General features: G+C 38.6%; 2 protein-coding genes across 2 annotated transcripts; both read left to right on the top strand.

Moving 5' to 3' along the window:
- The first annotated feature begins 3,815 nt into the window (after positions 1-3,815).
- LOC103935763 (plant intracellular Ras-group-related LRR protein 6) lies at positions 3,816-6,936 on the top strand. The gene is made up of 3 exons (XM_009345571.3): positions 3,816-4,183; positions 4,536-4,705; positions 6,133-6,936. Exons 1-3 carry the CDS (start codon positions 3,989-3,991, stop codon positions 6,809-6,811), a joined length of 1,044 nt encoding a protein of 347 aa, XP_009343846.2. The 5' UTR covers positions 3,816-3,988; the 3' UTR covers positions 6,812-6,936.
- A 1,834-nt stretch (positions 6,937-8,770) lies between these two features.
- LOC125469832 lies at positions 8,771-9,804 on the top strand. The gene is made up of 2 exons (XM_048567785.1): positions 8,771-9,303; positions 9,465-9,804. The coding sequence occupies exons 1-2, from the start codon at positions 8,771-8,773 to the stop codon at positions 9,802-9,804; spliced, it is 873 nt and encodes a 290-aa protein (XP_048423742.1).
- Positions 9,805-13,426: the final 3,622 nt, after the last annotated feature.

Here is a 13,426-nt window from a genome sequence, read left to right as displayed (position 1 = left end):
CTTAACAGGTACCATGTCTCAAGTAAGCCCACAGTGCATAGAATCTTTAAGGGTAATTCGGGACTGGCAATGAAGAGTTTAGGCAAGATGACTAACAAAAGGGGAAATTGGGATGATTGAGTTATAGGGGGTTAATTTGTATATTAAAACATTCAAACCACCACTGTAGAGATAAAATGCACGGTATGGGACATGCAGGTCCGCGTGTTTTATTATATGAATTAATGGGTAGAGATGAAGAGTATTGCATTGCACTCATGCATTGTTATTGATAATGATTTGGTACTTGATTACATGATTTTAAGACACTTAATTTAGTATTGTCAATTACTGTGATAAGTTTATGTCCCTACTGAGCTTTGGAAAAGCTCACCCCTCTATTGTTATGCAGGTTTATGAACTAAACAGTCAAAAAGGGTAGACGGGATGAGATTAGATTAAGTGTGAGGATAGAATTTGTATTTATTTATTTTAGTCTTGTAAAGAATTATCGATTTCTTGTTATAGGAGGAATTTCATATTTTTCCACCCAGTTTCACTTTCCTTTTATTTAATTTTATTTTTTAGCTTGCTCGTCAGATTCAGGTTCGAGATTTTTCCTATTGACCCCGGGTCTGGGACGTGACAGGTTATAACCGACATGAACTGTTAATGTCACTTATAACCGACATTGATCTTAATATTTTTAATACTGGTGTTGCATTAAAAAAAAAAACTGGGTCGCTTTTAACCGACATAAAGTTAGCATCGGTTGAAAGACAATTGGTGTCGCTTCTGGCTAACACTAATGATAGTTTTTAAATATTTTCAAAGGCAGTGTCGGTTGTAGCCGACATAGGTTTTAATTTTTATTAAAAATTTTGAAACCCGATATTGGTTGTAACCGACATAATATTAGCGTCGGTTAAAAGAAATATTTTCAAAGCAAGTGTCGGTTGTAGCTTACATAGGTTTTAATTTTTAAAAATATTTTGAATTAAAAACCTGCAAATTCTGAAAGCAGCAAACTAAATCAGCCGTGTTTGCCTTATCTTTCAAATGCATCTCTACATCTTCCTGTCAAAGAATGCAGGATTGAAGAGACCAAAAATTATCCAAAGCAAGCAACTAAAAGCAGCTAAAAGTTTCACCCAAATATATAAATTTCTGATCTAGATATTTCATATTAGATGAATCCTAGATAAACGTCACTCAGCAACCGTTATTAGATACAGCTGAAGCCTGAAACGTATGACTGAATTGCACACTAACAACTACGACAATTGTTAGTTCATGGAAATACAGTCCATCTCCGAAATCTAAAGTATAGAAGCAGAGGAGAGAAATCACTATTTTCAATCTGCACACTTAATATATGGCCAGTGAACAAAAAATCACTATTTACTTTGGTTCCAAACGACCAAAAATTCTGCACTTTTACATTTCATAGAAACCTCTCAAAGGCATTACTCAAAAGTTCATAAAAGTTCAATCCATCAGATTTGCCGCCATCACGAGTTATAAGATGCATGAGTTGCCCAACCATATGGCTTAAGAGATCAATTCCTTTCAAACTATAGAAATGTTACTTCATGTTACCAGTTCGGAAATCATTATCCTTTCATTCGAACCAAACTCCTCTTACAACAGACATTCCATTTCTGGACATAAGCATATTTCTTCAAGTCTTAAAAATGGCAGACAGAAAAATTGAAGAAAGCAAGAAACAAAGAAAGAGAGGCTAGTTTGAGTCGGTGGTGAGTCGACGGCATTGGTCAGATAATTTGAAATATTAGGCGGGAAATTTTCCGCTTGTTTTGCGTGAGGAAATGAATGGAGAATACGTAAGTTTCAGACCTAGTGTCGATTTTAATCGACGCTATCATCTTTTAATTCGACGTGAGTTTCATTAAATTGATGCTACGTGAATTTCAAAAAGTGTGTCAGAAGTTGGTGTCAGTTCACGAACATTAATTTAAACCGCTGACATGATTTTCAATAAAGATTGTCAGAAAGTTGGCTGGTTCATTTAACTCAACGTGAATATCAGTAAAGTGTGTCAGGTTGGCGTCAGTTTTCACCGACGTCATGTACATTTAATTTGACACCAGTGGCATTTAATTCGACGTCAGTTAATCAATGTCGGTTTAAACTGACGCCAACTAATTACCCATATTTAAACCCCTCTCTTTCCCATTTCATTCATGCTTTCATTTCTCCCCCAATTTCAGTCTTTCTTCTTCTCCTTCCCCATTTCATCCCTGCGTCCCTTTCTTCCTCCTTTTCAGTTTTTCCTCTTCTCCTTCCCCATTTGCTATGGATCACCATTTTGAATATCAACATTCTGAGAAACTCCAATTCGAAGAGAAAGATCTCAAAGGTGGTTCATTTTAAAATTATTATGATTATTAATTTTAGTTTCTGTTTTGTATTCTAACTAGTTTAATGCTTAAATTGAAATTTTATTTTTGTTTCTTGTTTTTTAATTTTTTTTTCTGTATTTATAAGGATCAACTCAACGGAGACACGAACCCTCAATTCCGAATTGGAAAGAACAACCTTGTTCATTTGATTCGTTTGGAAAATGCATTAGTGATAATTCTAGTGCGTAATCGGCAATTGAAAACTATGAACCATACAGCCGATTCAAAATCTTTTGTAAGAGTTTGGGAAGAATTTGTATGGGTTGTACATTTTTAAGAATTGTAGTTAATTTCAAATTTAATATATAGTTGGTAGAAATTTTATTTTTAATATGAAGTTTGCTTTTGTTTGTTTTTTCATTGACATATGGTGGGAATTATTTTTATATAATTTTTTAATTATTATTAATTAAAAACTGACACAGATTTTTTATTTAGTTGTTAACTGTTACATGATGTCGGTTAGGACCAACAGTAGGTTTGATATTTTTATTCCTTAATTGTTGCTTGATGTCGGTTAGGACCGCCATCATGTCAGAATTCAACGTCGCTTCTAACCGACGTAAGTTTAGATGTCACTTTTAACCGACGCTGTTGTTCTTTTTTAGTTTATATTACTTTGCTTCTTGGTGGCGGATTAAGGAGAGTAACCGACATCAATACCCTTTTCGTGACGTTAGCAACAACACCAATTCTCTTATCCGACATTGCATGATTTGATGTCGGATTTTTACCAAAAATCCGACAGTAATTGGGGTTTCTTGTTGGTTTTTCCACCACCAGTGATAGTGTCTTTTGTAGTAGTGTATTTTCTAATATTGCTCCAACAACTTTATCAATACGAACGGGGAGCTTCCTGATCTAAAACAGTTTATGAGTTCAATACCAAAAAAATTAACTGTTTTTAAGAGAAGTTCTTTTGCGTTGTTTTAAAAAAATGATTAAAGGTTTTGAATTAAATATCAAACGGACCTTAAATAATTCAACTCAGTTAAACGATTCTAAATATTGCCATTACATATTTATAACAGCTCCTTCTTCTTACCCATTTGACAATTTTTGAAGGAAACTACAAGATGTCAGTAGTATGATTAAAGTCTAAAACATAAAAAATAAAAATAAAAAGCTAGTTGGATTTGGTCCAACACCAAGAAATACTAGGTGATAAGAATAGGCAGCAAAAAATAATGAGAAAATGCAACCGTTAAAAATAAAGAATAATGGGAACAAGCCAAACTGGGCAACATTGGCGGATGGCCGGAGTTTAAGGGTTGACTTGATCCAAGTGGGAACATGGCCACGCAACCCCTAACCCAAAGCATCCGGCTTTGTACTTGCTGACAAACGTCATGCACACGTGTCACCTAGTACTTTCACCTCCTCCCTCTGTCTCCCTTTCTTTCCGTACGTTCTGTACGCTCTCTCCTTTCTCTAGAAATATATCCATACCTAATTTTCTTTCTTTCCAAACAAGCACGTAACTAAACACAGCACACAAACACAAACGCCTCTTCTAGTAAATTTCTCTCTTTGATTTTCAGTTTTCTCTCGGGAAGGAATTGAAGAATCTTTCTCGGGTTGGCGAAATGATGTACGAGCAGCAGCAGCAGCAAATTAGAATGGACACGAATAAAAAAGCTGCTCATGAGAGGAAGAGATCGATAGAAGAAGAGAGGCTTGAAATTGTGGATTTGAGCGGGATGTCTCTTGATGCCCTTCCCAATCCTTCCCTTAATCTGGGGACTATTTGCAAGCTTGACCTTTCCAATAACAATCTTCAGGTACGTAATTAGGTGAATCACTGAATTGTATATGCTTCCATTTTCATTAGAGGGAAAATCTTGTGTTATTCGTCCAATTCTCTCCATCATCTATCTCATAATTTGTATTATCACGTCACATCTACAAGGATATAATGTTCATTAGAAAGAATTGGTTCCGGTTATCTTTTGGTGAATAAAGGGGCATAATTTTTATTTTTTTTTAATTTTTTAATTTTTTATATTACTGCCTTTTAGCCTTTTAGGTATTCAGAGAGCGCTGTTCTATTTAGGTTTTAAATGAATTTTTATGTAAAAATTATATTCATATAAATATTTCTTTTAATATTGTTTCTTAGTCTAAATTTTACAGAACATACCAGAATCCTTAACAGCAAGATTACTAAACGTGGTAGTGCTGGACGTGCACTCAAATCAGCTGAAATCTCTTCCAAACTCAATTGGTTGTTTGTCCAAGCTTAAGGTTCTCAATGTTGCAGGAAACCTTCTTTCATATCTCCCAAAAACTATTGAAAATTGCAGGTTCGTTGTCATCTCTTCCTCTTCCTCTTTCCAATTAAGTTAAGAACAATTTCATTGATTAATGTTTGATATAAATGTATACGCAAGCGTCATGCCTTTTTTTTGGTTAACACAAGCGTTATCTCTATATATTTATTATTGATTTTCTGAAAATTAGGATCATGAAAAACAATAAATTTGGAATGTACCTGAAAGAATTCCCTTAATTTATTGTCACATTCTGGATGAATATACTAGTTAGTAATTAAACTAAATATGGAGGTCTTAGCCAATCCAATACAACCTTTCTCTTTCAAGGAGAGGGAAAAAAAGAAAATTTGTCCGTGCTGTACATTAATTTTTACATGCATTTTTATTTCAAAGCAAGCGATCTTATTAAGGTGAATCTTTAGCTAACAAATCTGCAAACCTCGTGGTTTGTTTGTACATGCATTTTTTTTATTTATACATATGACAGCATCATGGTAATATTTATCAACACAAAGTGTTCTGATGTCATCCTTTCTTATATATATATATTGGCCGCCATTGCGTCACATGAAATTTATTGACAACTAAGTAAACCAGAAATTAAACATCTAATCCTTATCATGACCAGATTAATTTGATATTGCATAAAATATGTAGTTAACTTTATTCAAGGAAGATCGTAAATTTTGTGATTAGTTAATTTATTCAAGGAAGATCGTTAATTTTGTGATTTGCTTTTCCTTACAGTACAAGACGTTGTTTTCTGGTTGGTGTATCTTTTCTTGTCCCAAAGGCACACAGAATGCTCTAGTACTTGAGTGAGTCTTATTTGTATATTGCCTAATTAACTTAGCAGTCAACAATTTGATCACTTCCAAATAAAACTATAAATATTTTTGGAAGTGCGTCTTGATGCGGTGATTGCTTTTTTTGACTTGTGGGAGCCAAATGAATGGTGTGGGTGAACTTACAACAAAAAAGTCAAAAGTGAAATTAATGTCAAACTGAAAATTCTAGTAACAGTTTGCCCGTATCGCGCACGCAAAGACATGGTGTAACCCGAGGCCGTACAACCGTAAGCTGAACAATACAAAATGGTTAAGGCACTTTAACGAGGTCAAACCCAATACAAAATAGTTCACCACTAGCGGTCTCACAAGTTAACAAGGCACTTATATTAGCGAGGGCACCAAGAGGGAAGGAAAGAAATTAGTGAAAAATAAAACTAAAACACTTGCTTAATTGATTACATATAAGAGATAATACAACACATACTCAATTGAGATGAATAGTTTTAGTCTCTAAATATTATCAGTAAATTTGATTATATATTTTTAATCTCTAATTTCATAATACATACATACATACATATATATATATATATATGTATAATTGTGCATCAGACTAGATTATTGTTAAAGCCAATTGGACTGAATTGTGATTTTACAATGACTCAGGTCAATGGAAGAGCTGAATGCCAACTTCAACAAGCTGAGCCACCTCCCAGACACCATCGGTTTTGAACTCAATAACCTCAAGAAGCTATCAGTGAACTCCAACAAGCTTGTCTTTCTACCACGCTCCCTCACCCATCTTACGTCTCTGCGCGTACTCGATGCTCGTCTCAACTGCCTCAGGTCCCTTCCTGAAGATCTTGAGAACCTTATCAACCTTGAAGTTCTCAATGTAAGCCAAAACTTCCAGTACCTCGAAACCCTACCATACTCCATTGGCCTCCTTTTGTCTCTAGTAGAATTGGACGTCAGCTACAACAAGATCACAGCCCTACCAGACTCCATTGGATGCCTCAAGAAGCTTCAGAAGCTTATTGTGGAAGGAAACCCTATGGTTTCTCCTCCTCCTGAGGTGTTTGAGCAAGGGTTGCATTCAGTGAAGGAGTATCTTAGTGAGAAAATGAATGGTGGCCACAAGACTCCGCCAAAGAAGAAGTCTTGGATGGGCAAGTTGGTGAAGTATGGCACGTTCAATGGGGCCAACCGAAGCGGACCTCGAGAGGAGAGAGGAGGGTTCATCATGCCCGAGTACCGCTCAATTGACGGCCTTGCTTCTCCGAGGTATATGGGGATGTTCTCACCCCGTCGCCTCTTCTCTCCCCGTACTTACTTCAGTCGGTGAAGGGTAAAAATGTTGAAAGAAAATTAAGAAAACTACGTATGTTCATGAATCATGAGCCTTCGTACTCATGAGGATGGGGTTAATTATAAGAAAAACTAACGAAAAGTCCAAAAAAACTTTTTTTTAATGAAAAGCTCTTTTTAATGGTATAATAAACAGTGCCAGGGAAAAGTATAAATGTGGTTTTTCGTTAAAAGTGAACAGTACTGGGAGTGTTTTGTTAAACCTCCCTTAATTATATCGTGTGTGTGTGCGCACGCGTGCGCGTTTGTTTTGGGTTGTATTGAAAATTCATGATGTTGGACGTATACATGTAGGTTATTGGGGTTTATATGCTTAGTAGGATCGATGGTTGACTTGGGTAAGCCTAAGCCCCTTGAGAAGATCACGTAGCTTGCGTTAGAAAAGGCAGTGGTTTTGCAAAGGTCTCGTATATGTACGTATATATAGGTAATGGGTTATCTGTGTTTGTATATATTCATGCATGTCTAGTCTGTAAATAAATTTCATGGGCTTCATACACAGTTTTGAATGTTTTGATAAATAAGTAACACCTGTAGAAACAGGAATATTTGTACACGTTAACTTATCTAGTTTTTTTTTTGGCTCATATATATGTTAATATAACGTTACTGGAAATTTTCTCCACTCTGCTCAGAAAGAATCACTGGCGAGTAATGTGCCCATTTGGTGTTTCTTAATTAGGAGACTGGGTAGTTTGACCAGTCTTTCTTTTTGAGTAATATTAGGGAGATACATATTAATATCAAATCACATTATTAGAAAAATTATTTGCACGACAAAATTTTAGACAACGAGGCAGATTTCACCATGCAAGTGCTCGGCTTTCGTCGCATAATATCGTCACGGCCAAAAAAACTTGAAAACCTTAGGTGACGAACTAGGTAATTCGTTGCACAATTTCTAGGGAAAATGCTGTGAAATGAAGATTTGGTGCTAATTTATCACTCGACAAACTTTTTCTTGTGCGAGGAAACCTGTGTCACTGTTTACATTTTGCGTGACGAACAAATGCCTTCGTTGCCAAAGCTTAAAGCAATCGTTCAATCATTCGTCCGAGATCAAGTCATTGCAACCTTTGGATCAACAACCTACGCATCTACATCAAATTTGAAGAATGAATCAGAGGAAAATTGTAAACAGAGATTGTAACCCTACAGATTCATCAATACAAATCTACTTTGTACACATGTTCTTTTCGTATTTACAAATTTGGCACGCTCGGTGGGACATCTCTGCCTCTTATCTCTGTCTTCAAATTTGCAGGAAACACACATAACATCAAGAAAGGATCAAGCTGTTCCAGTAACCAATGCAAAGAACAAGAACATCCTTGCCACAAGTGATGGCACTTTGGGCGTCACAACCCAAAGCAAGGCAAAAGCTCTTTTTGCCGTGCCTTCTACCCATACATCAACTTTGCCGAATGAGCTAAAGCACCCGAGGCATGAACCCGTGATCACCTTAAGAACGCCAAAGGAAAAAAGCCTGAGGAGGTACTCTGAGTCGTTGACTTCTTATGCCTACTCAAGCAGTAGCTCGTATCCTATAGTTATGCAAGTTATGACTACTAGTGCGACGTCTATCGAGGAGCGACTGGCTCAAATGAATGAAGCAATTGCAAGGCTAACAAAGACCGTAGAGGAAAAGGACTTACAAATTGCCACACTCATCAACCGACTAAAAGTGCAGCATGACGAAAAAGTTAACCACAACCCAAAGGTTGATCTACAAAAAAAGGAAACCGACAAGGATGAGGAGCCTCGATGGAAAAAGTCGAGGAGAAGCAGGACCAAGCAACAGTACTCATGAGATATCTCTCTATCCAGCGGCTGCAAGAGATGATCATTAACACGATCAAAACGTAGTACAAAGGAAGCTCACACAACTCTGCGCTATACTCAAAAACCCTACTCCAAAAAGATTGATGACTTAAAGATGCCAAGGGGTTATCAGCCTCCTAAATTTATGCAATTTGATGGAAAAGGCAATCCTAAACAACATATTGCCCATTTCAGTGAAACCCACAACAACGCTGAGACGGAAGGAGGCTACCTAGTTCAGCAGTTCGTACGCTCACTTAAGGGTAACGCCTATGGCTGGTACACCGACCTCGAGCCAGAGTCTATTAACAGCTGGGACCAACTTGAAAGGGAATTCCTCAACCGCTTCTGTAGCGCCCACCACACCATAAGCATGTTGGAACTGACAAGTATAAAGCAGTGGAAGGATGAACCTGTCGTCAACTACATTAACATATGGCGTTCATTAAGTCTGGATTGCAAAGATTGGCTTTCTAAAACCTTCACCATTGAGATGTGTGTTCAAAGCATGCACTGGAGGTTACATTACATCCATCAAGGCATAAAATCTAGAACGTTTGAGAAGTTGGCAACTCGATCCCACAACATAGAGCTGAATATCGCCAATTATGGGAAAATGAGCCAATCACCGACTTCAAGAAGGACAAGGTGTTTACTCCGAAGATGGACAAGATGGGGAAGAAGCCTACCAATGAAGCTTTTACCGTTAACACTACCCCCTTCAGGACCTCCTCCACACCCGTTAAGATCTTCTCCAAGAACAAAATGAAGTAGATAAAGAGAGGTGAGCCTTCTCGTACCTAAAACAGGTACAAAAACACCTTGAGGGAACTGGAGCAAAAGACGTACCCTTTTCCTGACTCTGACGTGACTGCAATGTTAGATGACTTGCTGGAAAAGAAGATGATCAAGCTACCCAAGTGCAAGTGCCCCGAAAAGATGAATCACGTTAACGATCATAGGTACTGCAAATATCATCGTATTGTGAGTCATCATGTTGGCAAATGCTTCGTTTTCAAGGAGCTGGCACAACAAGGGCGAATTAAACTTGACCTGGAAGACATGGTTGCAACACATACTACTACGACTACGTTTAGATCCTTCGATCCTGTGCCTCTCCAAGTAACGTCTGACCACTCCCGTTCATGATCAAGCTATACAGCACCTTCTGCATAACCATCATTGGGGGCAAGCCACCAAAATGCACCTACTGACAATGAAGAATGGTGGACACTGGTGACCTACAAAAAGATAGGGAAGCTAAGACCATAAGCCACAAAGTCAAAGGTGGAACAAAGAAGAAAACATTGTCGTCGCAACAGTAAGAAGCCTAAAAGAAACGTAAGAGCTACTAAGCCATTGTACGCCAAGGAACCTATGGATCAAGAGCCACGCATTCTCGTCTTTTTGCATGAGTACTTCCCGAAAGACTTATTCCAACAATGCATTATCGATGTCTGTCACATGGTTGAAATAGAGATAGAAGAGCACTCAAAAGGCAAAGCTATTGCTATTGAGGAAGAGAAGACCCTCACACCCAAAGAATACCTGATGACATACTTTAGCATTAAGGAAGCGCTACGATTGCCCAAGGAGATGTGAAAAGCACTAGTAGCGGTCTTGGTGAGTTCCGACGACCACGAAGTGCAAGAAAGCAAGGACGAAGGCTTGAAGCTTCGACCACATGCTGTGCCACCCATGATGCAATCATCTTCACTGATGAAGACTTGCTACTAGGGTCAAAGCCTCACAACCGTTCTTTCTTTGTCTCTAGGTACATGAGGGAGCACAAAGTCAACCGTATGCTTGTGGATGGGGGATCGGCCATACACATCATGTCAAAATCAACAATGACCATAATCGACATCAAGGTGGATGAATTGTCCTGAAGTCACCTTCTAATTCAAAGTTTTAACCAAGAAGGACAAAGAGCAATGGGTATGATCCGAGTCGAGATGACCATTGGTGAACTCAAGTCAAGCACGCTATTTCATGTGATTGACACAAGAACTTCATACAACTTGCTTTTAGGAAAGCCTTGGATTTATGAGAATGAAGTGGTGTCGTCCACCCCCACCAATGCTTAAAATTCTATCGAGAAGAGGTAAAGGTGATGTAAGGTGACACCAAGCCATTCACCGAAGCTGAATCACACTTCGCGGATGCCAAGTTTTGCATGGATGAAGACATGGTGCCTAAAGCTTTTCCAAAAAAGATCAAATCCACAGCAAAGCCATACCTAAGAAATAGGAGTGGCAAGCCGTGCCCAAAATGCAAGAAGATGAAGCCTTGCCATCTTCAAGCAAAGATGATGATGAGTCTGCCAAACCTACAACAACCAAAGTGTGATGCCCTCAAAAGAACCAAACACACTTGTTTTCCAATACGTCCCCATATCAAGAAGAAAAAAATGGGCAATTGCCGTTTGAAACTAAAACATGCAAAGCCAACACACAGCTGCATAAGGACGATGTAAAACTGCTCAAGACAAATGTCGTTTTACCTCTGACATAGCTAGGTGATGCTAAAGTTTCAAAGCCACCACAAGGTTTCGTAAAACCTCTGCTAGCTCTCTTTCACGATGGTCGGCCTTGGAAAGACTTAAAGAAACCAAGAAGCTTTTTAGAAAGAGGAAGACAATGCTGAAGGAAGAAAAGATCGACTATCTAACAGAAAAAGACGACGTTCGAAGCTCGATTCCTTCAAGGATGAAACGCCAAGCAACCTTAAAGGTTGACACAAAAGGATAACCGAAGGTAAATAGGTGCACCATTATCCACACTGGCCAATCTTCACGCCAATAAGCCCAAGAGAACGACACTAAAGAGGAGGTCCAAGATGTCTTCCACATCATAATCCAAGAAGACAAAACAGACAAAATCCCTGACGAAGACGTCACTGTTACGCCACCATAGCTTAAGGATGGGGGGCAAGCCATGGTTGATGATCTCAAGGAGCTTAACTTAGGCACAAGCGAGGAACGAAAGCCTATGTTCGTAAGTGCACTACTAAGTGCAGACAAGATTGAAAAGTACCACCAATTGCTAATGGAGTACAAAGACGTCTTTGCTTGGACCTACAAAGAAATGCCCAACTTTAACCCTACCATCACCGTGCATCGCCTTGCAGTTAAACCTGGAACACGACTGATAAAGCAAACTCAAAGACGCTATCGATCCGAGCTCATCCTATAAATTGAGGCTGAAATTGACAAGCTAATCAAAGTAGGCTTCATATGAGAGGTGCATTACCCTAAATAGATCTTCAACATCATCATTGTCTTTAAGAAATCTGGACAAATATGTGTTTATGTAGATTTATGTGACCTCAACGATGCTTGGCCGAATGATGACTTTCCTTTGCCAAACATCCAAATCATGGTGGACGCGACCACTGGCCATAAGGCGTTATCATTCATGGATGGCTCCTCTGGGTATAATCAAATCCCTATGGCTCCTAAGACGAGGAACTAATAGCCTTCCGCACTCCAAAAAGTATCTACTGCTACAAGGTAATGCCTTTTGGCTTAAAGAACGCTAAGGCTACATATCAACATGCAATGCAGAAGATCTTCAATGACATGCTACACAAAAATATAGAATGTTACGTAGACAATGTAGTTATAAAACCAAGAAAAGATCTGATCACTTGAATGATTTACGAATGATGTTTTACAAACTACGGCACTACAACCTCAAGATGAACCCGTTGAAATGTGCATTTAGTGTTATCTCTAGGAAGTTCCTCGGTTTCATTGTCAAGCATTGTGGCATTAAAGTGAACCAATCGAAGAATAAGGCCACTTAAAGCATGCCCGAGCTAAGGAATCTACATAAGTTGAAAAGTCTACAAGGATGGCTAGCCTTCATTAGGCGTTTTATCTCTAACCTTGCCGGATGCTGTTAACCCTTCAGTCGACTCATGAAGAATGATGCTCCATTCATATGGGATGATGCATGTCGCAATGCCTTTGAGAACATTAAAAGTTACCTGGCAAGCCCATCTGTCTTAGGAGCTCCCGTGCCTAGAAAGTCGTTCATCCTATACATTGCTGCGCAAGAGGGTTCCATTGGAACACTCTTGGCACAAGAAACTAAAGAATAAAAGGAAGAGCATTCTACTACCTAAGTAGAACTATCACTGGTGCTGAGCTTAACTACTCATCAATCGAGAAGATGTGCCTTGTCTTAGTCTTTACCATTTAAAAGCTTAGACATTACATGCATGCTTACATCATCCATTTGGTTGCTAAAGCCGACCCAGTCAAGTACGTTATGTCCAAACCTGTTCTGACAGGGCAACTAGTTAAATGGGCGTTGCTTCTTAACCAACACGAGATCATCTACGTCTCAGCTAAAGCTGTCAAAGGACAAGCGCTAGCAGACTTCCTTGCCAATCATCCAATCCCAACCAATTGGAAATCTCAGACGACTTGCCTGATGAGAAGGTGTTCTACGTTGACATCTTCCCGACATAGACAATGTTCTTCGATGAATTTGCATGAACAGCAGGGGCAAGAGTAGTGTTCATGTCGCCACAAAGACAAGTACTACCCTATTCCTTTCAACTAAGCGAGCTATGCTCTAACAACGTCGCTGAGTACCAAGCATTGATTATTGGACACCAAATGGCGATTGACATGTAAATCATAATGCTAGAAGTGTATGGCGACTCTAAGCCCATAATCAATCAACTCTTGACTGAATATGAAGTAAGGAAAAATGATTTTGCCCCATACTTTCGGCTAGCAACCCAATTACTACAAAAGTTC

The sequence above is a fragment of a genome, unplaced genomic scaffold (genome assembly GCF_019419815.1).
Source record: "Pyrus x bretschneideri cultivar Hongxiangsu unplaced genomic scaffold, Pyrus_bretschneideri_v1 Contig46, whole genome shotgun sequence".
Taxonomy (NCBI): Eukaryota; Viridiplantae; Streptophyta; class Magnoliopsida; order Rosales; family Rosaceae; genus Pyrus; species Pyrus x bretschneideri.
The sequence above is the reverse complement of the archived record's forward strand: the minus strand, read 5'-3'. Positions and strand labels throughout refer to the sequence as shown.

What these genes read in the sequence shown, in the direction of transcription:
- LOC103935763 (XM_009345571.3), top strand. Translation starts at nt 3,989, where the DNA reads ATGATGTACGAGCAGCAGCAGCAGCAAATTAGAATGGACACGAATAAA. An exon ending in TTTCCAATAACAATCTTCAG is followed by an intron (nt 4,184 to 4,535) that starts GTACGTAATTAG and finishes TAAATTTTACAG; the next exon opens with AACATACCAGAATCCTTAAC. An exon ending in AAAACTATTGAAAATTGCAG is followed by an intron (nt 4,706 to 6,132) that starts GTTCGTTGTCAT and finishes ACAATGACTCAG; the next exon opens with GTCAATGGAAGAGCTGAATG.
- LOC125469832 (XM_048567785.1), top strand. Translation starts at nt 8,771, where the DNA reads ATGCCAAGGGGTTATCAGCCTCCTAAATTTATGCAATTTGATGGAAAA. An exon ending in CCGACTTCAAGAAGGACAAG is followed by an intron (nt 9,304 to 9,464) that starts GTGTTTACTCCG and finishes TACCTAAAACAG; the next exon opens with GTACAAAAACACCTTGAGGG.